The sequence below is a fragment of the Quercus lobata genome, chromosome 6, assembly GCF_001633185.2.
Source record: "Quercus lobata isolate SW786 chromosome 6, ValleyOak3.0 Primary Assembly, whole genome shotgun sequence".
NCBI classification, from domain to species: domain Eukaryota; kingdom Viridiplantae; phylum Streptophyta; class Magnoliopsida; order Fagales; family Fagaceae; genus Quercus; species Quercus lobata.
The window spans coordinates 38,849,750-38,873,268 of record NC_044909.1 but is presented as its reverse complement, the minus strand read 5'-3'; the positions used below and the strand labels follow the sequence as shown (position 1 = coordinate 38,873,268).

Sequence of the window (23,519 nt, the reverse complement as noted above, 5' to 3'; positions counted from 1 at the left end):
TCATTGATGTGTAGAGATCATAAAGACGATCCGAAAGAGTATTGAGAATGTGCCTTCTGCATATCAATTCATCTTCCTCCCATTTCTTTCTTTGTGCCTTAACCTCATCAATATCTTCATCACTCGCAAGAGGAAAAGGCATCAAATTCAGGTCCAAGACATAGAAAAGTTTTAGTGCAGTAAGTAGGAATTTCATCTTGTCTTTCCATCGAGAGAAATTAGTTCTATCAAAATGATCCAATTTCACTAACTCAAGATTCAACATCTTTAACGCTGAAACATCACTTGCTCCTTCCATCATAGGAAATATTATCTAAGATTTTGGGATTATTACACAAAGTAATAATGGAAGAATAAGATTAACGAAAAAGATTAAAGAAAATAGATAACTTGAAGGCACTATATCATTTTCCTTAGACAATATTTTCCCCCACACTTTTGTTGCTAAAGGGTTATCGCAAATTTGTCTCCAGGATACAACTAAGTTATTGGGTTCTACAGATAGCAATTCTGGAGAATGACCACAGGATTTCTTGTGTTTCTGTGTTTCTCCCCAACTTTTGATTTTTTGAAGTTAGTTTTTCAAGAGAACATAAGCCTCTATTTATACCCATAGGATTATGTTTCATGAAAAAGCCAAATGGAGAGTTAGTTTTTTCATGAAACCTCGTTATGTTTCATGAAAAAGCACATATGGAGAGTTAGTTATTTCATGAAACCTCGTTATGTTTCATGAAAAGGCACGTGTGGAGAGTTAGTTACTTTTTCAAAAAGCGGTTAACAAAGATTGAAACCTCTTCAATCTTTCTCAATAGTCACCAGAAATTTCTAGAAAATTTCAGAAAATTCTAGAAAATTCCAGAAAATTCAGATTTCAAATATTCACTCAGAAAATTCCAGAACTTGAATTTTCACTTTATGAAACCATATTCTCCAAACTCAACCATCATTATTACAACCTATCCTTGTATATACCTATATATACAACACTATATGTCTTGTATTCTCCTAATAGTTGCTATATTCCCTTATTTAGTTATTTAGATAGTTGAGATAAGGATGAGTTAGTAATTAAGCACATGTAGCTCATTTAACACATGACTTAATTCTTAGAGCATATGCTGAATTAACTAGCCAATTATCTTAAGTCATGTGGGCCAATGAGATTAAGGTAATCTCCTATAAATACATGATTGTAATTTCAACATTATATCATTGAAGAATAAACTAATTGATTGTTTAGTGCATTCCCTCTCTCTCTCTCAATATTTCTCTATGTAAGATGACTACCTTGAATTAAGTCAATTTTTCTATAATTCTCATACATTCCCCTACAATTCCCATCCATCCCGATTAGGAACCACATTGGATCTTCAAAAACATGGGAGCAAATGAATTTAGATATGTTTGGTTGGTAAGAAAGGGCTAGAAAAATTAAAAGAAAAAAGAAAATAAGATTTTGATTTTGATTTTTTATTCATTTTAAATGCTGATGTGAAAATTTATTATGTCAATTAGAATTTATTGTTATTATTATTTTAGTTGCCACATAAGCTTCAAGGGTGCCAGCGGTGAGATTAATTCAAAAAGTCAATGTCTAAAGGTCAAATCATATATTATATAGTAAAAATTGGGCTATAACTATAAGTAATGGTTGTGCCAAATAGCTGCACTAAAATTGCAATTTTTTAGTGGGTTCCAGTTAGTTTAACTGATAAAGTTTCTAGTGGTTGAATAAGAGATTTGGGGTTTAATCTCCGCCTACACCAAAAATTGATTGGTGTCTTAGTCTAATGATAAAGAGTTATCATCAAGAGCGGACGTCATAGGTTGAAACTCTTTAAAAAAAAAAATTCAATTTTTTAGATAAGAACTAAAAACTTATTTGTTCTTATCAACTATTGTTAATGTTTTTCTCCCAAAAAACAATCTATAGCTAGTGTTTCAATAAAACATGCAACTTACATTCATATCAACATTTTTCATTTTTTACATTTTCTATGGCTTATTTTTTATTAATAATTTTTTTTTGTTGGTTCTATCCTATTTGATTTTACATTTAAGTATTTACTTTTTTTAAAAAAAATAATTATAAATTCTATCCTATTTGATTTTAGGTTTTGTTGATATGTTATTAATATTTTAAAATTAATAAATAAATATAGGACATTTTTGTTATTATCCAACCTATATTCTAGGATTTGAAATGAAACAGCCACATTAGCATCAACTCAAAATCTATTTTGAACCTAAATAACAAAACCACATAAGTGGTAAAATATCTTCTATGATTCTCACCAACAATTATATTGGAAAAACCGTTACCAAATGTAATTTTTTTTAATGAATTCAGACTTATTAAAGGTACTCTCAACAATGGTTTTACAAATTGGATCAAACTAGTTGGTTCAATCGAGAATTGGACCCTAGTTTGGTCTGATAAAGATAGGGAAAACCAATGGTTCAACTCGTAAAAACTAGGAATTGGACCCTTTTTGACTCTTTGACCATTTCAGTTTTTAAAATCACACTCTTAACCATAGTTTTAAAAACCAGACCGGCCGGTCCGACTGGTTCAATCGGGAACCAGGAGCCAATCCGATTCAATTAAAACCCCCAACAACCGGTCAAAAACCGAGGTTAAACCGGAGATTTCTTTTAAAATGGTTTGATGTCCAATTCAGTTTTTAAAACCATGCTCTTAACTCAAACTTGTCTTTTCAATTTCTTAAATGCATCAAATGGATTGAAAGGATCAAAATGGACCAAAGCGGACAAAATGGAGTGAATTGGACTAAATTGGACTAAAGGGGACCAAATTGGACCGAATGGACTAAATTGGACAGAACTACCAAATGCACCAAACCGGACCAATTTGAAACAAATGAACCGAAATAGACCCAATGGACCGAAGTGGACCAAATGGACCTATTGGACTGAATTGGACCAAAATCATGCAACACATTAGACTGGTACTAGTTTTTTTTTTTTTTTTTTTTAATTTTTTATTATTATTATAACTTAGGGATAAACCAGGTAATTCATTATAAGACAACTTTTGATGATTCCTAAAATATAGGGAAATCTCCAAGTTAAGCTTATCGCTTACTTAACAAATCATAATGACCAAAGATTAGCTCTAAATTTGTTTGAAAGAATTTCCTCCAACCCACTAAGTGGCAATTTATAAGATTATTTATGTGTATTATTTAAACAAATTATATGACTCATTAAAAAAGACATGACTAAAACTACACATAAATAGTCTTTTAAATCGCCACGTAATGAGTTAGAGGTCGATTGCTCCAAATTTGGAGCTAAACTTTTTTCAATCACAATACCATATAGGTTGTCCCTCTCCAACTTATGAGAGTGCTGCGTGGAATTATTCTAGTTTGCCTACCTATTAACCCAATTCAAGGCCTAGTGGAATTGTTTATGGGGCATTCTTGAGTGTAGGAGATTAGAATGGGCTTGAACCTAGTAGAGGTTTCTTGCCCTATGTTTGCACTCCATCACAATTCAACTAAGGATGATAATCCACCTCAGATGAAGGATAAGCAGAGTATGGGAAACAATGATGTAAATGACAAATAGAAAGAGGCTGACAATCAAAGTAATGTGATATTTGTCAATGACCCATTGATTCAATTGTCACTTCCTAGTATATTTTTCGCTGACGTCCATAGTTTGATTTCCCATCCCATGTAAAAAAGAAGAAGAAGTAATGTGATACATAGCATTTGAGACTTGTGATGATTATAATGAAAGATTATAATTTTTCTAATTATTCAGTTTCTTCTGTTCATTATTTCAACATTCAATTTTGTTACATTTTTTAGTCCTCTCATCATTCAATTTCTTCAAGTCATTAATTTATCTTACAATTTTATAACATTTGAAAGGATTTCAAAAGAATTTACGAAGTGTTGCTTAATTAACTCCATTAAGTATGTATGGAAAATGCTTGCCGTTAAGGCTTAAGCTTAAACCTCAAGGGCGTTTTCATAATATAATCCCTGACTATAAATTAACGAGAATAACCTTTTCCCTCGCATTTTGAGATCTCGCACTTTCTGACACAGAAAATTTTCACTTCAAGAAACGACTAAATTGCGTTCTATCTTTTTCTTCTCCGATCAATCTCTTTATTTATGCATGTGCTAGCCTTTTGGTGCTGATTGCTCATTTGGGTTTCTTTGATTTCATCCTCATATTTTTCTTTCCAAGAAAAAATAATCAAAGAGGTACTCGTTGATTTCTCTCTCCGTAAATACTAAATCTTTGTGTTCTATTTGATTCTTTATAAAATTTTCTTTCAATGTTTGAGTTTTTGATTACTATCTTGGACTACATACATTCGCTAGAGAGTCCCTGAGATAAGTATTTTCTAAATTCCAAATATTGTTCTTGCGTAATACATACTCTCTGTTTTTTTGTTCTTTTGGTATTGTTCTTCATTTGATTTTGTTTTAAACCCCTTTTCTAATGTTTCTTGTGGTTTCTTTCATTCCCAGTTGGGATTTTGATAGGATTTCTATTGTGGGTTTTCCATGGAATCGACGAGTGGAAGGTTGAGTGAGGATGATTTGAGAAGACACTTCGCCAACTATGGGGAAGTGGAGCATGCTGTGGTTCTCTCTGACGAAGATGGAAGAGGGTTTGGCTGTGTTACTTTCACAGACCAAGATATTTTTAATGTAGTCCTGCAAGGAAAATTTTCGGTACGTACTCGTTTGAGAGGACACTTCGGCGAATATGAGGTTTGTTTCTTTGTTCTTGTATAATATTCTATCTTCTTGTTGTGGTTCTTTCTGCATTAATTTTATCATGCTTATATCCAGATTTTGATTTCTTCATTCTTTGGTTATCAGTGTGTTTTTTTTTTTTTTGTTTTTCGTTTCATTATGTGTATAAGGTACGCCAATATGATTTTACAGGTAGATGTGGAAGCAGCCCTGTGCATTAGTGAGAGTAACCAGATCAGAATAACCACTCAGAACAACTGCACAATAATGGAACTAGTACTAATAAGAAGATTTTTGTAGGTCGTCTTCCAAGTGATCTGACTGAGCTGGAATTCAAGGACTACTTTGAGAGTTTTGGCACGGTTACTGATGCTAGCTTTGTGTATGACAAGAAAAACCACAAACCGAGGGGCTTTGGATTTGTTAGTTTTGATTCAGAAGAAGCTGTGGATAATGTGCTGCAGAAAGGGTTTCACAAACTGAAAAATCTGACTGTGGAGGTTAAGAGAGCAAAATCGAAGGAGGACAGGAATCAGGAACTGTACAATAATGGAACTAGTATTCATAAGATTTTTGTAAAAGGTATTCCAAATGATCTGACAGAGCCGGAATTCAAGAAATACTTTGATAGTTTTGGCACGGTTACTGAGGCTTTCTTTATGTATAACCCACAAACCAACAAACGGAGGGGCTTTGGATTTGTTAGTTTCGATTCAGAGGAAGCTGTGGAAAGGGCATTGCAGAATAGGAGTCACAAAATGGAAAATTGGACTTTGGAGGTTGAGAGGGCTGAACCTTGTAAGTATGGGAAACGATTATGTAAATGACAAATGGAAAGAGAGTGACAATCAAAGTAGTCTAATACTTATCAATGATCCATTGGTACAATTGGCACCTCCTGGCGGGTGTACTTTATGGTGACAATCCAAAGTTCAATTTAATATTGATAAAGTTAATGTAATGTGAGAGCATCTCCAATTGAGCATGCATAGCTAAAATATAGAGAGTGAAACTGGAAAAAAGAGAAAAACTGTGCTCCAACAATCTCTCTAAAACCGGTTTTTTTTTTTGCTCATGAACAGTAGCTCATCAAGTCTTATGAGCTACTGTTCATTCTTCAAATCCTTTTTTTCTATTATAATAATTAGGTGTTGAATAAAAAAAATGTTGGAAAATGTGTAGTTGTTAAAAAAAGAATAAATAATGAATGAAGAAATAATATTTAAATGAGATAGAGAGTCTGTTGGAAAGTGTATTTGAATTTGAAAAAGTTGGTAGATAAAGGTAAAAGTCACTGTTCATTCTCCAAACAATACAAAAATTTGTTGATTTTGTTGGTGATACTCTAATACATAGCATTTGAGACTTGTGATGATTGTAGATGGAAGTTTGTAATATTTCTACTTATACAGTTTCTTCAATTCATTAATTCAGCATTCAAATTTTGAATCCTGCTAATCATCATTCACTTTCTTCAAGTCATTAATTTATCTTGCAATTTTATTAATTTAACATTCAATTTTGTTTTCAAATAGTTGTCTCATTCACATCTCAATCCTTCAAAAGACATTTGAAGTCACATCTAAACACTTGGTTAATTGAATTAATTACCTGATGTCAATCTATAACCCAACACTTTGACCATTTCGGTTTTTAAAATCATGTTTTCAACTCAAACTTGTCTTTTCCCATTCTTATGGAATGGATTGAAAGCACCAAAATGGACCAATGCAGACAAAATGGAGTGAATTGGACCAATGTGGATTGAATGGACCAAATTGGACTAAAGTGGACTACATTCAATGGACCGAGTAGACTGAATGAACAAAATTGGACTGAATTAACTGAATTGGATCAAACATACCGAATGTACCAAAGTAGATCAATTTGGACTACATGGACCAAAATAGACCTAATGGACAAAAGTGGGCCGAATTGACCAAATAGACCTAATGGACTGAATTAGACCAAAACTGTGCAACACATGGGACTAGTACTAGTTTATATTAATTCCTTATTTTTATTAGAACTTAGGGATAGACCAGGTGATTCATCATAAGACAACTTTCTAATGATTCCAAAAAATTTGGGAAATCTTCAAGCTAAGCCTATCGTTTACTTAACAAATCACAATGGTCAAAGATTAGCTCTAAACCTGTTTGAAAGAATTTCCTCCAACCCACTATGTGGTGATTTATATGATTATTCATGTGTATTATTTAAACAAGTCATACGACTCACTAAAAAAAGTCGTATGACTAAAATTACACATAAATAGTATCTTTAATCGCCACGTAATGAGTTAGAGGACGATAGCTCTAAATTTGGAGCTAAAATTGTTTCAGTCACAATACCATATAGGTTGACCCCTCTCCAACTTATGAGGGCGTTGCATGGAATTATTCCAATTTGCTCACTTATTAACCCTATTCAGGGCTTAGTGGAGTTGGTTATAGGGCATTCCCATGTGTAGGAGATTAGAATGGGATTGAACCTAGTGGAGCTCTGTTGCCTTATGCAAACCCTGCACTCCATCAAAATTCAACTAAGGATGATAATCCACCTCAGATGTAGGATAAGTTGAGTATGGAAAAAATGATGTATATGACAATTAGAAAGAGGTTGACAATCAAAGTAATGTGATACTTGTCAATGACCCATTTGATTCAACTGGCACCTCGCATCTTTTGTTGACATTCATAGTTTGATTTCCCATTCCCCAAGTTAATATATAAAAAAATAAATAAAAATAAAAATAAAAAGAAGAAGAAGAAGGAGAGAGAGAGAGAGAGAGAGTTATGTGATACATAGCAATAGCATTTGAGACTTGTGATGATTGTGATGGAAGATTGTAATTTTTCTACTTATTCAGTTTCTTCTGTTCATTAATTTAACATTCAATTTTGTTACATTTTTGAGTCCTGCTCAACATTCAATTTCTTCAAGTCATTAATTTATTGGTAAATTACAACTTACCCACATGTGACTTGGTCAAAATTTAAATTGTCTACATGTGGTTTGAAATTTGATACTTTACCCAGCTTAGCTTAGTTAGAGTTTCGTAACCTACCTCCATTAAAAACAGGGCTAAACATGTACTTTGTTCCACTTTTATGTCTTTCATTTCCAAAAACACAAAATACATCAAAATACAAGAGAAAATAAGATCAAAAGCTAGTTGGTAAAATTTTTTATTCAATATCTTAGCATTTCAAACTTGCTTTTACATTCACTGCTTCAAATGCACAAAAATCCTAAACTAGAAACTTCCAAATCAACTTTAGACCCAAGCACACCTAATGTCTTTGCCATTGCTCAAAAGGAATGTGTGGATTCTTTCTTTTCGAAGAATTCTTTTATCGGCTATGAAAATTTGCATAAACTTGGAATTTCCCAGCCTGTTCAATTCTTGCAGATATCCTGAATGTATACCTTTAGTCTCTATGTTTGTTCACCCCTCAATGATTGAGATGTTGGATGCCGCTACTGAGGATGCTCTTAAGCGTGGTAGTTGGATTGATGCTCTTTTTGTATCACTTGCATCATTTGAACCCCAGGACGCTTTTAAAATTATTTTCCCCTGTCCATCTGTTCAACTGGCTCTCAAGTCTAATAAAGTACTCGTTTTTGGGGAGTCTTATGTATTTAGCAATGGCTTTGTCAAGGCTGTGTATGATTGAATGGAGAAAGAGAAGGAACACTTTAGTGTTTCAGGGTCTTCTGGTATTATACTATCTGATGATTCACAATTTCTCAACGCAGATAAAGTTGGACATGATCTAAGCAGATCAATTGAGTCATATGACACTGGTAGTGAGACTGGTAATAGTAAACAGGTTGTCGAGAAAGGACCAAAAAAAAGCACCATCAACTCACAATTTACAACCCAAATTTGCAAAAACCTAGCAACTTCTTGTTCATAAGAAAACCAAACCCATCATTCTCATCTTAATAAGGATTTCTTCCCCATATATAGCTTTTGATACATGGACCATCACGATTCAATAGCTTTTGATTTGCTTGTAGGAAGTTTGTTTATGGACTGAATTGAAGAATGATAGTCCATAATCAGTTGAGTTGGTTGATGACTTTAGTTTAGGCAAAGGAAGCTTCTTCTTTTATCTTTACCAACATCCTTTTGATCTTATTTTATCTTGTATTTTTATGTTTTTTGTGTTTGTAGGGGAGAGAGACATAAAAATTAAGCAAAATTATATATTTAACCATGTTTTTAACGAAGGTGGGTTATGGAACTCTAACTGAACTAATCTCAGGTGAGTAAAATGTCAAATTTCAAATCACAGGTAAGTAACTTAAATTTCAGTCAAACTACAAGTGGATAAGTTGTAATTTGTGCTTAATTTATCTTGCAATTTGTGCTTAATTTCAACTTGTTTATCCAAGAGTTAAACCTTTTTAGACATACACCACTGTTAGTTTCTTTAAAAATTTTTCCCCTCTCCTCTTGTGTATCTGTTAAAATACTTAGTATTATAAAAATAAAAATAAAAGGACTTCAAAAGAATTTACAAAATGTTGCGTAATTAACTCCATTAAATATGTATGGAAAGAATTTTTTTTTATTTTTTAAATAGATCTGGCTTTTTCACTAAAATTTGGTTTAAAAGAAATAAAAAGAAAAAGGAAAAGGGGGCCTTGCCGTTAAGGCTTAAAATTTCTTTAAAATTTTTTCTCCTCTCCCCTTGTATATCTGTTAAAATACTTAGTATTATAAAAATAAAATAAAAAGGACTTCAAAAGAATTTACAAAGTGTTGCCTAATTAACTCCATTAAATATGTATGGAAAGAATTTTTTTTTATTTTTTAAATAGATCTGGCTTTTTCACTAAAATTTGGTTTAAAAGAAATAAAAAGAAAAAGGAAAAGGGGGCCTTGCCGTTAAGGCTTAAAATTTCTTTAAAATTTTTTCTCCTCTCCCCTTGTATATCTGTTAAAATACTTAGTATTATAAAAATAAAATAAAAAGGACTTCAAAAGAATTTACAAAGTGTTGCCTAATTAACTCCATTAAATATGTATGGAAAGAATTTTTTTTTTTTTTTTTTAAATAGATCTGGCTTTTTCACTAAAATTTGGTTAAAAAGAAATAAAAAGAAAAAGGAAAAGGGAGGCCTTGCCGTTAAGGCTTAAGCCAAACCTCAAGGGTGTTTTGGTAATATAATCCCTAACTATATATTAACGAGAATAACCTTTTCCCTCGCATTTTCTCTCAGAGAAAATTTTCACTTCAAGAAAGGACTAAATTGCGTTCTATCTTTTTCTTCTCCAATCAATCTCTTTATATATACTTGTGCTAGCCATTTGGTGCCGATTGCTCATTTGGGTTTCTTTGATTTAATCCTCATTTTTTTTCTTTCCAAGAAAAATAATGAAAGAGGTACTCATTGATTTCTCTCTCCGTAAATATTCAATCTTTGTGTTCTATTTGATTCTTTATAAAATTTTCTTTCAATGGTTGAGTTTTTGAATACTATCTTGGACTACATACATACGCTAGATAGTCCCTGAGATAAGTATTTTCTAAATTCCAAATACAGTTCTTGCGTAATTGTGCATTCTTTGTTCTCCTAATGTTAATCTTTGTACTCTTCTGTATCATTTTATATATAATTTTTTTTTTAATGTTTGAGTTTTTTCTTACTATCTTGGACTAGAAGATAATCTAGATTGTCCATCCCTGTCTCTCAGATATTTTGTAAAGGATTCAAAATATTGTTCTTGCTTAATTGTGCATTAGTATAGGCCTCTTTGTTTTTTTGTTCTTTTAGTATTGTTCTTCATTTGATTTTGGGGTTTCTTTCATTCCCAGATGGGATTTTGATAGGATTTCTATTGTGGGTTTTCCATGGAATCGACGAGTGGAAGGTTGAGTGAGGCTGATTTGAGAGGATACTTCGGCAAGTATGGGGAAGTGATGCATGCTTTGGTTCTCTCAGACAAAGATCGAAGAGGGTTTGGCTGTGTTACTTTCAAAGACCTAGAAACTATTAATATAGTCATTCGAGAAGAATCTTCGGTACGTACTTGTTTGAGAGGACACTTCGGCGAATATGAGCTTTGTTTCTTTGTTCTTGTATAATATTCTATCTTGTTATATTGTGGTTCTTTCTGCATTAATTTTATCACGCTTATATCCAGATTTTGATTTCTTCATTCTTTTGTTATCAGTGTGTTTCTTTCTGCTTTTCGTTTCATTATGTGTATAAGGTACGCCAATCTGATTTTACAGGTAGATGTGAAACCACCCCTGTGCATTAGTGAGAGTATCCAAGAACAGAATAACCACTCAGAACAACTGCACAATAATGGAACTAGTATTAATAAGAAGATTTTTGTAGGTCGTCTTCCAAGTGATCTGACTGAGCTGGAATTCAAGGACTACTTTTGAGAGTTTTGGCACGGTTACTGATGCTAGCTTTGTGTATGACAAGAAAAACCACAAACCGAGGGGCTTTGGATTTGTTAGTTTTGATTCAGAAGAAGCTGTGGATAATGTGCTGCAGAAAGGGTTTCACAAACTGAAAAATCGGACTGTGGAGGTTAAGAAGGCAAAATCTTAGGACAGGAATCAGGAACTGCACAATAATGGAACTAGTATTCATAAGATTTTTGTAAAAGGTATTCCAAATGATCTGAGCCGGAATTCAAGAAATATTTTGATAGTTTTGGCACGGTTACTGAGGCTTTCTTTATGTATAACCAACAAACGGAGGGGCTTTGGATTTGTTAGTTTCGATTCAGAGGAAGCTGTGGAAAGGGCATTGCGGAATAGGAGTCACAAACTGTAAAGTTGGACTTTGGAGGTTGAGAGGGCTGAACCTTACAAGTATGGGAAACGATAATATAAATGACAAATGGAAAGAGAATGACAATCAAAATAGTCTAATACTTGACATGATCCATTGGTACAATTGGCACCTCCTGGCGGGTGTACTTTATGGAGACATCCAAACTTCAATTTACCATTGCCAAAGTGATGTAGAACAGACAGCACATGTCTTCCTGGAGCAGCAGGGACGTAGGAAGTCACAACGCAAGATCAAAGGAGGTGCCAATAGAGGCCGTCGGGGTAACAGTGTCGGAATTGTATGAAATTTGACAGGTTGAAGGGAAACGGCGTTCTGATCCAAACTCATGATGCCATAAATGTTGCCAAAATTTAGGCGAATTCCTTCATTAAGGCCCTGAAAACAGTGTTTTTGCTATTTATAGTAATATTTGTTTTTCCTTAATAACTTTTAGTTTAAAAGTCAGAATAAGGTCTCGTCTGTTTTGAGACGACCCTTAAAGTCAGTAGTTTATAATTTTGCATTTAACTCAATTTTGCTATTTTTTGTAAAATTCGGTATTTTTGTGACTTAATCACGTAATTAGTGCGAATTAGGGTTTTTAGGCGTTTTTCTCAATATTTATATGTTTTGTAGTCATCAGTGGCAAATCAGACTATTATCAATAAACACAATCATTTTGTCAAAATTTTCTTCTGGTGGATTCCATTTTTATTCTCCTTGTGGATTCTGGGAAACCCTTCATGGATTCGAGGTTTACTACCAGGAACTAATAGTTTAGTTTCTGTTCCATCAAGAGAGCATCGTGTGTGCTTTCTTTAGGCTTCTGCGACATCACAAAGTTAATGTAATGTGATACATAGCATTTGAGACTTGTGATGATTGTAAATAGAAGTTTGTAATATTTCTACTTAATTATTCAGTTTCTTCAATTCATTAATTCAACATTCAGTTTTGTTAGAAATTTTTTAGTCCTGCTAATCATCATTCACTTTCTTCAAATCATTAATTTATCTTGCAATTTTATTAATTTAACATTCAACTAGGTTCTAATCCTGCCCACACAAAAAATTAATTGGTATTTTGGCTTAATGGAAAAGGTGATCATCAAAGATACGTTGTTTACCATATATAGAAAAAGAATATGTTAATCGAGTATTTCATGAACAAACTTGAACTTTGTTCAATAAGAAAATGAATTAAATTCAAACATATAATCTATATTATTGATATACTTGAGCTCAATCTGTATTGAAAATTTTAATAGTCGGATTGGAGTAATCACATTATGTGGTTTATCCTAGCAAAATTGTAAGCAAGTCTTAGTATGTTACCAAATATTGCTTTGCCCCTAAAAGAAACAGAGTTGATTGCTATCAAATTTCATGCAAACCAGTTCATTAGTTTAAGTCGGCCCTCACTCTGTAAGCCTAGTTTTGGTATGAAGCCGTTGGGCTATGGGCTTCTTGTTCAAGCCCATCTCCCAAGCTTTATAATTTAAGCTTGAGACCGAGCCCATCACGTCAATGACGACCAGATCCTCCATTAGTTCCATTAAGATTTTGATTCAGGTCGACCAAAAATTTATTATGCTCGAAATTTTTAGAGCATCTGATTAAATCAGGATGACTTTAGTCTCTCTATTTCACACCCATTGTAATTATAAGTAGGAATTCTTCGGAATAGCCTAAAGATGATGAAGCAATATATAAATCTTCATACGTATGAGGCAAAAGAATGTTTATGGTAAGTAATCATGTTAATTTTGCTTCGTTTTTGTCTGAATACAATACATGAAAGCTTGTAAATAGTGTACATATTTTAATCAAACAAAATAAATCTAATATATTTTCATAAAAAAATAATGAAGATCAACTGATAAATGCGAGTGTAAGATAATTTTAAACGTACATATAGTCCAGTTAAAAGCATTTTCGGAAAATTATTATATATCTTTTATTTCATTAAAATGTGTGTCATCTCACAAAATTCCATTGGATTAAACTTTTCTTTTATAGAGTTTTTTGGTTAACTCCACCTTCTAAAATATTATCCATTGAAATAAGTAGATTTCATTTTTTTTTCACATTATCAATTGTGGGGCCCAAATGATTTATGGGCCAGGCCCATTTACCCGGGGAGAATCCGAAGGCCCAAGCCAAGGAGGGCTATGGCCCAAACTCGACAAGATAGCCTTTGGATACCCCCGAAGGCAGTTCAGTCCTCAGCAGACCCAAAGTATCCCCAGAAAGAAGGGTAAAAACGGTATAGGACTGAAACTTGGAAGAAAGATCTAAAATATCCAGGGAAAGCTGCTGTTACTGCCATTTAATGCTCTGAACCTGACAGAGCCGCATTCTTTGGCTTTTACAACCATTCCCAATGACTTTGGGTATAGACTGACGGGACTAGTATCAGCCTTGGAAAGGTTGACCCTATACGTGGATGAAGGATAGTGGACGCAGGCGAGTATAAAAGGAAAAATAAGGAACCTAGAGAGGGGGTTGGGAAAAATGGCCAAAAACCAGAGCCTCCCAGCCCACCTCCAGGAGAAAGACTCCAGGGGTGAAGGAAAACTTAAACTTGTACGAACACCACGAAAAACCCACCGTCTGTCGATCAAGGCCTAGCCTTCCAAACCCACGCTCTACAAATGATATTGTTAGGGCCTTTTCACGCGCGAACCCGACACTGTTACGGTCCGCCATGAATCGTGTCCTTACATCAATAATTTAAAAATAAATATTGAAATGGTAATAGTTAATATTTATATTTTTTGTTTTTGATAATTTAATAGTTGAAAGTAGAGGATTTGAACTCTAGATATTTTCATTAGAAAAACTAAAGAAGTGCTTATTAAGCTAAAAAGGTCCTTAAAATAGACAACATTTGTTTAAATATAGCAAAATTTAATCAATCGTATATTAGGAAGGTTTGTTACTAGAACGATGGCAAGAAATAATCTTGACCACTAGTATTATAAAAGAAATGTAAAGATTAAAATAATCTTATATTTGTATCCTTAAATCCTAAAAAACAAATTAAATGAATAAGTTGAAAACTACAACTCTAAAGTTTAGGAGTGTTTGGATTTTACCCTCTGAAATTTTATTTCATTTACATCAATAGTCTCTCCATCCATATTTCTTTGAGATAATTTACCCCACGAAATAATGGGAAATGTCATTTTATTGAATACACTTAACAAAAAATATGGATGAAAGGACTATTGATGCAAATGAAATAGAATTTCATAGGATAAAATCCAAATTCTAAAATTTCAAATGTAAAATTCAAACAACTCCAAACTTTGGGGATATTGTAGTTTAAGAGGGTTATGTTCAACTTATTCATTTTTTTTTTTTTTAGGATTTAAGGATATATATATTATAAGATTATTTTAATCTTTACTTTTTTTTTTATAATCAATAAAATGATGTCACGCCATTTTAAACCCCTGTTAATATCATCCCAATTTTAGGTGAATTAACGGGAAATGTCAAGTTGGCTACTATGTTTTTTTTTTTTTTTTTTTTTTTTTTCTTAAATGAAAACGATAGCAGCTACCATGTCATTAAGTTAAGCCAATTGGGTGGCTGTCATTTTCAATTCAATATATCCTCCTAACCAAAAACAGAGTTGATTAAAGGAATATTGATATCTTTAAATTATTTGTTAATGGATTTTTTAAAAACAATTCTAATGCTTAAATATTAAAAACTTTCAGAAAAGAGAAAATTACTTTTTTCATTTCTCATACAAAATTTTTAAAAATATCTCTTCAACCACAGGTTAACCTTTTTTTTTTTTTTAATTTAAAGCCCCAATTAAAGGCCACAAATAAACATATTAATTTCGTGTGCTGTGAATGATGAAGACAGAGAGCAAAAGCGGAAAGTAAATTAATCCATTTTTCCGGGACCTTGTAGCTGACACGAAAGACACCAGTTGAACTTGAAATCAAGGTTTAATTGGATTCTTCTTTGAAAGAAACTAGAGAAACCCCACCAGCCCCCTCTTGTTAGCTATATTCAAAACTTTGTACAAAACTTTCTCTGTTTATAATCTTATAGACCCTGCAGAATGTGGATATTTTTGTGATTGGACTCTAATGACTTCAGTAAGTGAATGGAAAAATGGGTTTGGCTATTGCCTGCTTTCCTCCTATATCTTTCGGTTTTCTCTGTCCATGAAAGCAAATCTAGTGGGTCTCTTTGATTAAGGCTGCAAGTCTAATATGTGTAATTGTGTATCATCTATAGGGGTAGTCCCAGGCTACCAGCCTTTTCCAACCTCAATGACCTCGTAACCATGCGAACAAATAAATAATCCTATATGCATTTTTCTTCAAAAGGAAAAAAGAAAAAGGAAATTACTGGATGATGCATTGACCATAGTAGGGCTCTAGAGAGAGACAGTGTATAATTTTGAACGTGACATGTCACATTTGAGAGAGAGAGAGAGAGAGAGGTGTAAAATAGAATAGGTAAAGTCAAGTTAATGGGACTGTGTTGCAGAAAAATGGCATTGGATTCATGGAGGAGGCACGTTAAAGGTGAGAAAGGTGCTCTCTCTCTCTCAAAAAGGAAAGAGTAGACCTCGTAGACCTTTTTAGTCCCCATGCATACAGTATGGCACAAATAAGGCTATGTGGTCGCTCTCAGTTAGGTTGATATTGATGTTTACTTTTTCTCTTGACCCGTTGGCCATTTCTATGATTTTGTTTATAATGTGTATATATGGATATGATATTGTTTCTAATATTTATAACTTTATATACGTATCTCAGCCAAAAAAGAAAAAAAAAAGTTTATATACGTACGTGGGTATTATGGCTTAATGGCAATGCTTAGTTTTCTCTTTGAAGAGAAGCTAGGTTTGAATAAAATAAAAAAAGAGAAGTTAGGTTTGAATCCCCTCCTTCCTCTCAGCAAAAAAAATAAAAATAAAAATCCCCTCCTTCCCTCGCTTGTTATAAACAAAGATATATATATATATACACACACACATATAGCCACTTTAAACTTAAATCTTGACTTCATTGTTACTATCAAGACTCATTCTAAGTAGACTATGTAATATAATTACAAGTTGGAACTCGTCTTAGCATCATTCGTGCTAAGATTGTTGATACTCTAATCCAATTTAATATCTGACTCCTTTCTTTGGAGAACCATTACATGATTACACTCATTACTGGCAATTGGTTGTCAAACTAGTATATTTCTTAGTCACTTGTGCATGCGTGCATCTCCTAAACCATTCATCAAATAAGTTAGTTCATATCTGCCCCACAATTGACTCATTGACTCATTATGTTGTAGTTTTGCGCATACTTCAATATCTTGAGGACACTATTTTCCTTGATCTACACTTCTCTGCTCGGGTTACCCACCGATTGACAGTCCATCATTGGCTACTACTTCCTCCTTGGCTCTTTTTGATCTCCTAGCGAAGTAAGAACCAAACGGTTGCGGCCCGTTCTAGTACCATGGTTGAATATCATGCCTAACTGAGGCCACATCTAAATCTTTTGATTACATTGATTACTTGATTACTAAAGGATTTAGGCGTGCCTACCTTCTTTGCCACTCATACCTATTGCCACAACTAGAATGTCATTTAGATTGATGTCTTCCATGTACGGACTAAGCACATAATATATTGACCATCATTTTATTTGACATTACTTATTTCAGGGTTCTCTCCAATTGATCTATTTTCCATCTCAAGATCGATTTGTAAACATCTTTATCGAGTCACATCCCTCGACATGCTTTCAAATTCAAGTTAGCCTTTCATGGGCCAAAATGGGGATATATCCCTTTCAACTAAACTTTTCAGCAAAATGCCCCATGTCTGAAACTATTTAGGGATATGCCCCTGTTTTAAACTTGATTTTCTAAAAATCGAGTTTCAAAACAAGAACATATCCCTAAATAATTTCAAACATGGGGCATTTTGCTAGAAAGTTTGGTTGAAAAGGGTAAAACTCAATTTTGGCCATCTTTCATGCTCCTTGAGTTTGAGAAGGGGTGTTGTTGTACAAGCCCAAGGGGCTTTAGGCCCATTGAGCTTTATTTTCTTAAACTTGTATTACTTGTGCTGCGCAAATAGTGTAGCACTCGTACTTTACTTTACTTATATATTGGTCTATAAAAAGCAGGGTCTTATAGTGTTTTATTAATTGAACAGAGCTAACAATCTCTAATAGACCGCATTAAAATTTGAGTTATGTAATGTGAACTCTAGTATTTCTTCGTAAACCAAAACTAATAAATTTGACTCCATCTGCCTGCCCTCCTTCCCCAAAAAAAGAAGAGATAAATGATAAATTTGATATTCTTGAACAAGATTTGGTTGAAAACAATTTCCAACCTAGCTTTTGAAGGGCTTGGATTGCATTAATTGGACCTCGTCTCTCTTACTTGTGAGAGAGACCGCACTTCTTGAGAGGGTGCTCTCAAAAAAATAGATTTTGGTACTTTTAAGGTACGGTACCTCTCTTTTTGGATAAGTGATGTGGAGTCGCCACTTATTTTTTATACAAAAAAATATAAAAAAATAATTGCAAATTACATGATCAAAATACTTTATTGTCATTGATTGGATAAAGAAAAGTACAAATTTGGTAAATTAAACCTTACAACGCTTTGGGTCCTAGTTACAATCTATGTAAAAGAATACAAAGCTTTTGGTCCTAGTTACGATCTACCAAAAATAAAGAAAGACAAAACACTAATCTACCTATCCAAAAATCCTAAACTCAGGGACTAGGTCACAAAATGGGAAAGTGTTAGGCACCCATGCCGCCCAAACAAAACCTGGTCTTCTAAACTGTAATGACCAATATACCATTTTTTGCATGATATTGAATGATATGTTGACCATACATGACAGACACGTGACTTAAATTAATTCAAATAAATTTACCTTATGGATGTGTCCTCTCTTTTTAGAAAATTCAGATTCATTTTGTGTATAAAAGAAAATTTAATTTGTAAAGAAAGATCAGATTTGTTTTTATCAACAAAAGGAATAAGATTTTGCAAAAAAAAGTATCAGATCTGTTTTTGTATAAAAGTTATTAAAAAAAAAAAAGTGGTTTTATCAAGAAAAATCATATCTATTTTTATGTAAAAGAAAGAATGAGATTTTTGCTAAAAAGTATTAGATCTGTTTTGTGTAAAGTTAAAAAAAAAATGATTTTGTCAAGAAAATCATATCTTTTTTATGTAAAAGAAAAAAAAAGACTTTTTGAAAGAGGATCCACATTCATACGATGAATTTATTACACAGGCATCACGTTCATTAAAAAAAAAAATACAACCTAATTTTCAGTCCTTTCATTGAATTTCAAAATCTGCAATTTTGTGTCAAAGAAAACTTTTTCTAAAAAAATCAGATCTATATTTAATGAAAATGCAGATCAATTTTGTGCTTTTAAGAAAAAACCAAATCTGTATTTAATGAAAATACAGATCAGTTTTATGTTAAAAAATCAGATCTGAAAAATTCAAATTAGTTTTTGGTTTAGAAAAATCAAATCTGAAAGATCAAATTAGTTTTTGGTTTAGAAAAAATTCAGATCTGAAAGATCATATCAATTTTTGGTTTTTAAAGAAATCTTTGATAAACATTAGCAGACTTTGAAATTTAAGAAAGAAAACCACAATAAACAATAATCTAAGACTATGTTAAAGAAAAAGTCAAGCAGAACATGGTAATTGTACATTAAGAGCAAGAAATAATAAAACATGTTAAACATATTCATGCATCATCAACAAAACTAAGGGAGAAGAAAAGAAAAGAAAAGAAAAGAAAAAAATAAAATACCTCTTGCATGAGCATGCTCTTCTAGTTGAAAGAATATTTTAGGATTCAAAGAAATTTATTCAACTCTTTGAAGCCTAAAATACTTTACTTACAAAAAAAATAAAAAAATAATTCATAAGGTAAGAGCCTCCAGAACGTCTTTAACGTAAGGGGATTTGAAAAATCAAAAGAGAAGAGTCAGAAAGGGGGGGGGTCAAAAAGTGTAAAAAGTCTGCTGAATTTTGAGAGGCATCCTCTATTTACAGAGATTGGAAGACTTCGAAAAATTAGCTGAATGATCAAATACGAATTGGAAGGCATCCTCATCTCTAAAAAATCGAAAAGAGTAGGGCTTATCTCAATCTAAGAGTCCTCGGGCTGAGCTAAAGATTTGGGCCAATCGGCACTTTTCTTGTGCCGATCGGCTCTCCAAGAGGGCCATCTTGGGTGCCAAACCCACGTTTGAATTTTGGTCCAATTTGGACTCCTTTTTTAAGGTTTTTTGAGCCGGGAATTGCACTTAGACTTATTTCTAATATGCATTCTAAAAACTAATCCCCTTTTCTGGATATTCAGGTTTTTAAAATGATAATTATCTTTTAAATAAACACTCCAAAAAAGTCTTGATTATCCACAATTTCTTTGTTATCTAATTATCCACTTTGTTCCCATGCAAGCAAGTTTATTTTTGACACTAACTAACAACCAATCACAAAATTATTTAATTAATTTTAATTGTACAATCAATCATAATTAATTTAAATTAATCATGCGTGGTTGGTTCCACCCAAACAAAATGCATGCAGACCGTGCAAACTTGATCATACGATATCTTTCAATTCGACGGTCCAATTTGGAAATCGGACATACCGTCATGACCATTAGAACTTCAAAATCATTTTTATGATATACAATGAATGAATTAATGCATGTAATGAAACTATAAATTTTGGGTATATGAATGGCCACTCTAGCCATCTTCCTTGATTAAATTATGGGTGCAAAATCGAGTGTCTACGTTATTAAATCTAAACCACCCAAAATGGCTCCCATTGGCCATAGGCCCATACTCTTATGCAAAGGGAAACGAAGCTACAGAGATGCATCAAATATTGTAAATTCCAAAGCTGAAATCGTTTCCGACTATAGCATACAAGCCACAGCTATAGTCGGCTAATCTTGATCGATAAAGTATATTCTTTGGAGCATATTCAACAGGCTAGACTGAAATCCATAAACAAGAAATACATTGGCGGATATATCATAATTCCTTTCCGAACCTATATAAGAATGAGCAACAAACTATCCAAGGCCAAAATTAGGAATTAACATTGGTTTTCAAACAATATAATTAGTAGGCATTGTTTTTAAACTATATTTTTTACTAGCATCTCGAGTCTAAAAGACTTGATTTAGGGCCTATAATTCGAGTCTCAAAGACTCAATTTTCATGGTCTGATCACGCCTGATGTGGCATTTTTTTCACGTGGCGTCTACCTGAAAATCGAGTCTCTAAGACTCGATTTATAAGCCCTTTACAAAACAAGAATAATGCACACCCTTTACACCTTCTCATCTCATCAGAGAAAAAAAAAAGTCCAGATTGGAGTGGGTGGCTTCAGATTGGTGTGGGACCATGGGTGGGTGGGTTTCAAGTCGACGTGGGTGGCTTCAGCTCGGCGTGGGACCATGGGTGGGTGGGGCGTCGGTGCTTGTCGGTGCTCGTGGCTAGCCGTGGGTCGGGTTCAGATCGTCGTGGGTCGCCGTGGGTTGAAAAGGCTGAGTTGAAAAAGCCGAAGGCAGCGTATCCGGCGGACTGTTCGTTGTGGAAAGTGATGAAACGAATTCCAAGAGATATGGCGCGATTGACGAATGAGGTTACGGGAATTCCAACCACGTCGAACATGTGCTCCACGCCGAAGTGGGCGAGGGACTTGGCTACTAACAGGTTTCCATCGATGGTTTGGTCTACTTCTGCCATTGGAGATTAGCTGAAGTTTTTTTGGTATTGTGTGTATTGGCAACTGTGGGTTATGGTGTATTTATAAGTAGAGCTGGCTGTGAATTTTGTCACTAAAATATTAGTATTTGCTAACTGAGATCCAAGTAATTTTGAAGAAGGGAGTCAAATTTATGGCAAAGGTTTGTCAGTCAAACATTTTGGTGGTTAAACGGCCAAAATGGAGTAGGTCAGTAGAGTAGGTCCCACATAAAAGTTACAAAATTTGAGGGAAAATGAAAACTCCACTAAATCGAGTCTCTAAGACTCGATTTACAGGTGGACGCCATGTAGAAAAAGTGTCAACTCAGACTCGATCAGAATATGAAAACCGACCCTCAAAGACTCGATTTATAGTCCAAAATCGAGCTTCTTAGACTCGAGATGCTAGTAAAGAATATAATTTGAAAACGTAGTCTACTAATTATAATGTTTGAAAATCATGGTTAATTTCCCATTTTGGCCAACTATCCAATTACAAGAAAAACAAATGGGTGACAATAGGGTTGTTTTGGTCACTAGCTATGCTAAAGGTGGCATTGGTTATGAGTATTGCAAGGCATTTGCCGAGCAAAATTGCCATGTCTTTGCCTCCGACATCTCCCAACGTATGCATGACATGTTAGACCTCTCATCTTACAATATTGAAACACTTGAGCTCGATGTTGCTTCTGATGAGAGTGTAGCAACAGCAGTCAACAATATTATATCCAAGTGTGGCCGCATTGAAATTCTAATCAATAATGCTGGAATTGGAAGTGCCCTTTAGCTGAGCTTCCACTTGACACAATTAGGAAGGCGCTTATGAAATTAACACATTGGGGCAACTAAGACTGGTGCAACAAGTAGTGCCTTACATGGCTTCAAGGCAAAGTGGGAGCATTGTAAATGTTGGGATCGTTGTGGGGAGAGTGCCAACTCCGTGGGCAGGGTCCAATTGTGCTAGCAAGGCTGCAGTGCATGCAATGTCAAACACTTTGCGGGTTGAATTAAGGCCATTTGGTGTAAATGTTGTGCTAGTAGTGCCCGGAGCCGTGAGATCAAACCTTGGTCGTGCTAACACGGACAGAGTGGGGAACTATGATTGGAAACTTTATAAGGAATTCAAGGAGGCCATTGCAGAGCGAGCTAGGGCTTCACAAGGTGGTAAGGCAACGGATGCTACAATATTTGCAAGACATGTAGTGAAGAAAGTTTTGAGTCCTAGACCACCAAAGCAAATTATATTTGGGCACATGACAGGTTTGTTTGCCATGCTTTCATGGTCTCCACTTTGGGTGAGAGATCACTTTTTTGCAACTCGTTTCAACCTAAAGAAGGTCTAAGAATTCATCCTTATAACGTTTGTTATATCTTTATCTTGATTTAAAGTGTGTGATGTAAGAATTTGAAATATTATGTAACATAAAGAGAAAATAAGAAAGAATCAGACATTAACATGGTTCGGCTACTAATTAAGACCTATGTCCACAACACCAAAAACTTAAGAGTTACCTTTTTAATTCACCTTGATTGATAACACATTACAAGGGAACTTATGCTTATAATGAGATTTATGGAATTTGAAATAGATCAAGTTATTACTTGTATATTTTGATTTTGAATTTTGTATCAACATAATTGTTTGCTCAAATCTCTTGATTTACTCCAAGCAATCAATCCTTTAATTGTGTCTTCAATTTGTGGAAAGTGTTTTCAACACTCTCTCTTGAGTTGTGTATTAATCTTTGATGAAATGCTCAACTTGCAAAAATTAAGTCTAAAGCTTGAAAGTTGTGTTGGGAAATTTAGACTCCAATTGATGGAATTAACAAGTTTTAAACCCAAGTTATTAATTAGATTTATTATGAATAAAACTTGTTAAAACAAATAAACATCAATATCATGTCAAAATCATGCACAACGGAAAATTAAATAAGACAAGATATGATGACCCAAGAAAACTAATGAAACAAACTAGTTTTACAGTAAAAAAACCTAGGGGGAAACCTTCCGAAAAGCAATCCACTATAGTAAAGAGAAGTTTCAGAACTAGTACAAAACCTTTGTCCATAGACTCTACAATGCTCGTAGATGAACTTACAGCAGAAACCTTTTATCGCTTCAAAACCTCTAAACTCTTCAATATATGAACATCACCATTTTGC

The 23,519-nt window shown here is 33.7% G+C and overlaps 2 protein-coding genes and 1 pseudogene across 2 annotated transcripts; all 3 read left to right on the top strand.

Moving 5' to 3' along the window:
• The first annotated feature begins 3,468 nt into the window (after positions 1-3,468).
• On the top strand, positions 3,469-8,428 carry LOC115950260 (uncharacterized RNA-binding protein C660.15-like). The gene is made up of 5 exons (XM_031067486.1): positions 3,469-3,582; positions 4,533-4,763; positions 4,941-4,974; positions 5,049-5,546; positions 8,187-8,428. The coding sequence occupies exons 1-5, from the start codon at positions 3,469-3,471 to the stop codon at positions 8,426-8,428; spliced, it is 1,119 nt and encodes a 372-aa protein (XP_030923346.1).
• LOC115950259 (heterogeneous nuclear ribonucleoprotein 1-like) lies at positions 8,429-11,158 on the top strand. Its single transcript, XM_031067485.1, has 3 exons — positions 8,429-8,584; positions 10,595-10,786; positions 11,000-11,158. Exons 1-3 carry the CDS (start codon positions 8,429-8,431, stop codon positions 11,156-11,158), a joined length of 507 nt encoding a protein of 168 aa, XP_030923345.1.
• Positions 11,159-21,862: 10,704 nt separating this feature from the next.
• On the top strand, positions 21,863-22,697 carry LOC115994409 (annotated as a pseudogene).
• The last annotated feature ends 822 nt before the right edge of the window (positions 22,698-23,519 follow it).

Coding starts and splice junctions, on each gene's coding strand:
- LOC115950260 (XM_031067486.1), top strand. CDS start 3,469: ATGGGCTTGAACCTAGTAGAGGTTTCTTGCCCTATGTTTGCACTCCAT. Junction 3,583..4,532: donor AGAGTATGGGAAACAATGAT/GTAAATGACAAA, acceptor GGATTTTGATAG/GATTTCTATTGTGGGTTTTC. Junction 4,764..4,940: donor GACACTTCGGCGAATATGAG/GTTTGTTTCTTT, acceptor ATGATTTTACAG/GTAGATGTGGAAGCAGCCCT.
- LOC115950259 (XM_031067485.1), top strand. CDS start 8,429: ATGGAGAAAGAGAAGGAACACTTTAGTGTTTCAGGGTCTTCTGGTATT. Junction 8,585..10,594: donor AGACTGGTAATAGTAAACAG/GTTGTCGAGAAA, acceptor GGATTTTGATAG/GATTTCTATTGTGGGTTTTC. Junction 10,787..10,999: donor TCATTCGAGAAGAATCTTCG/GTACGTACTTGT, acceptor CTGATTTTACAG/GTAGATGTGAAACCACCCCT.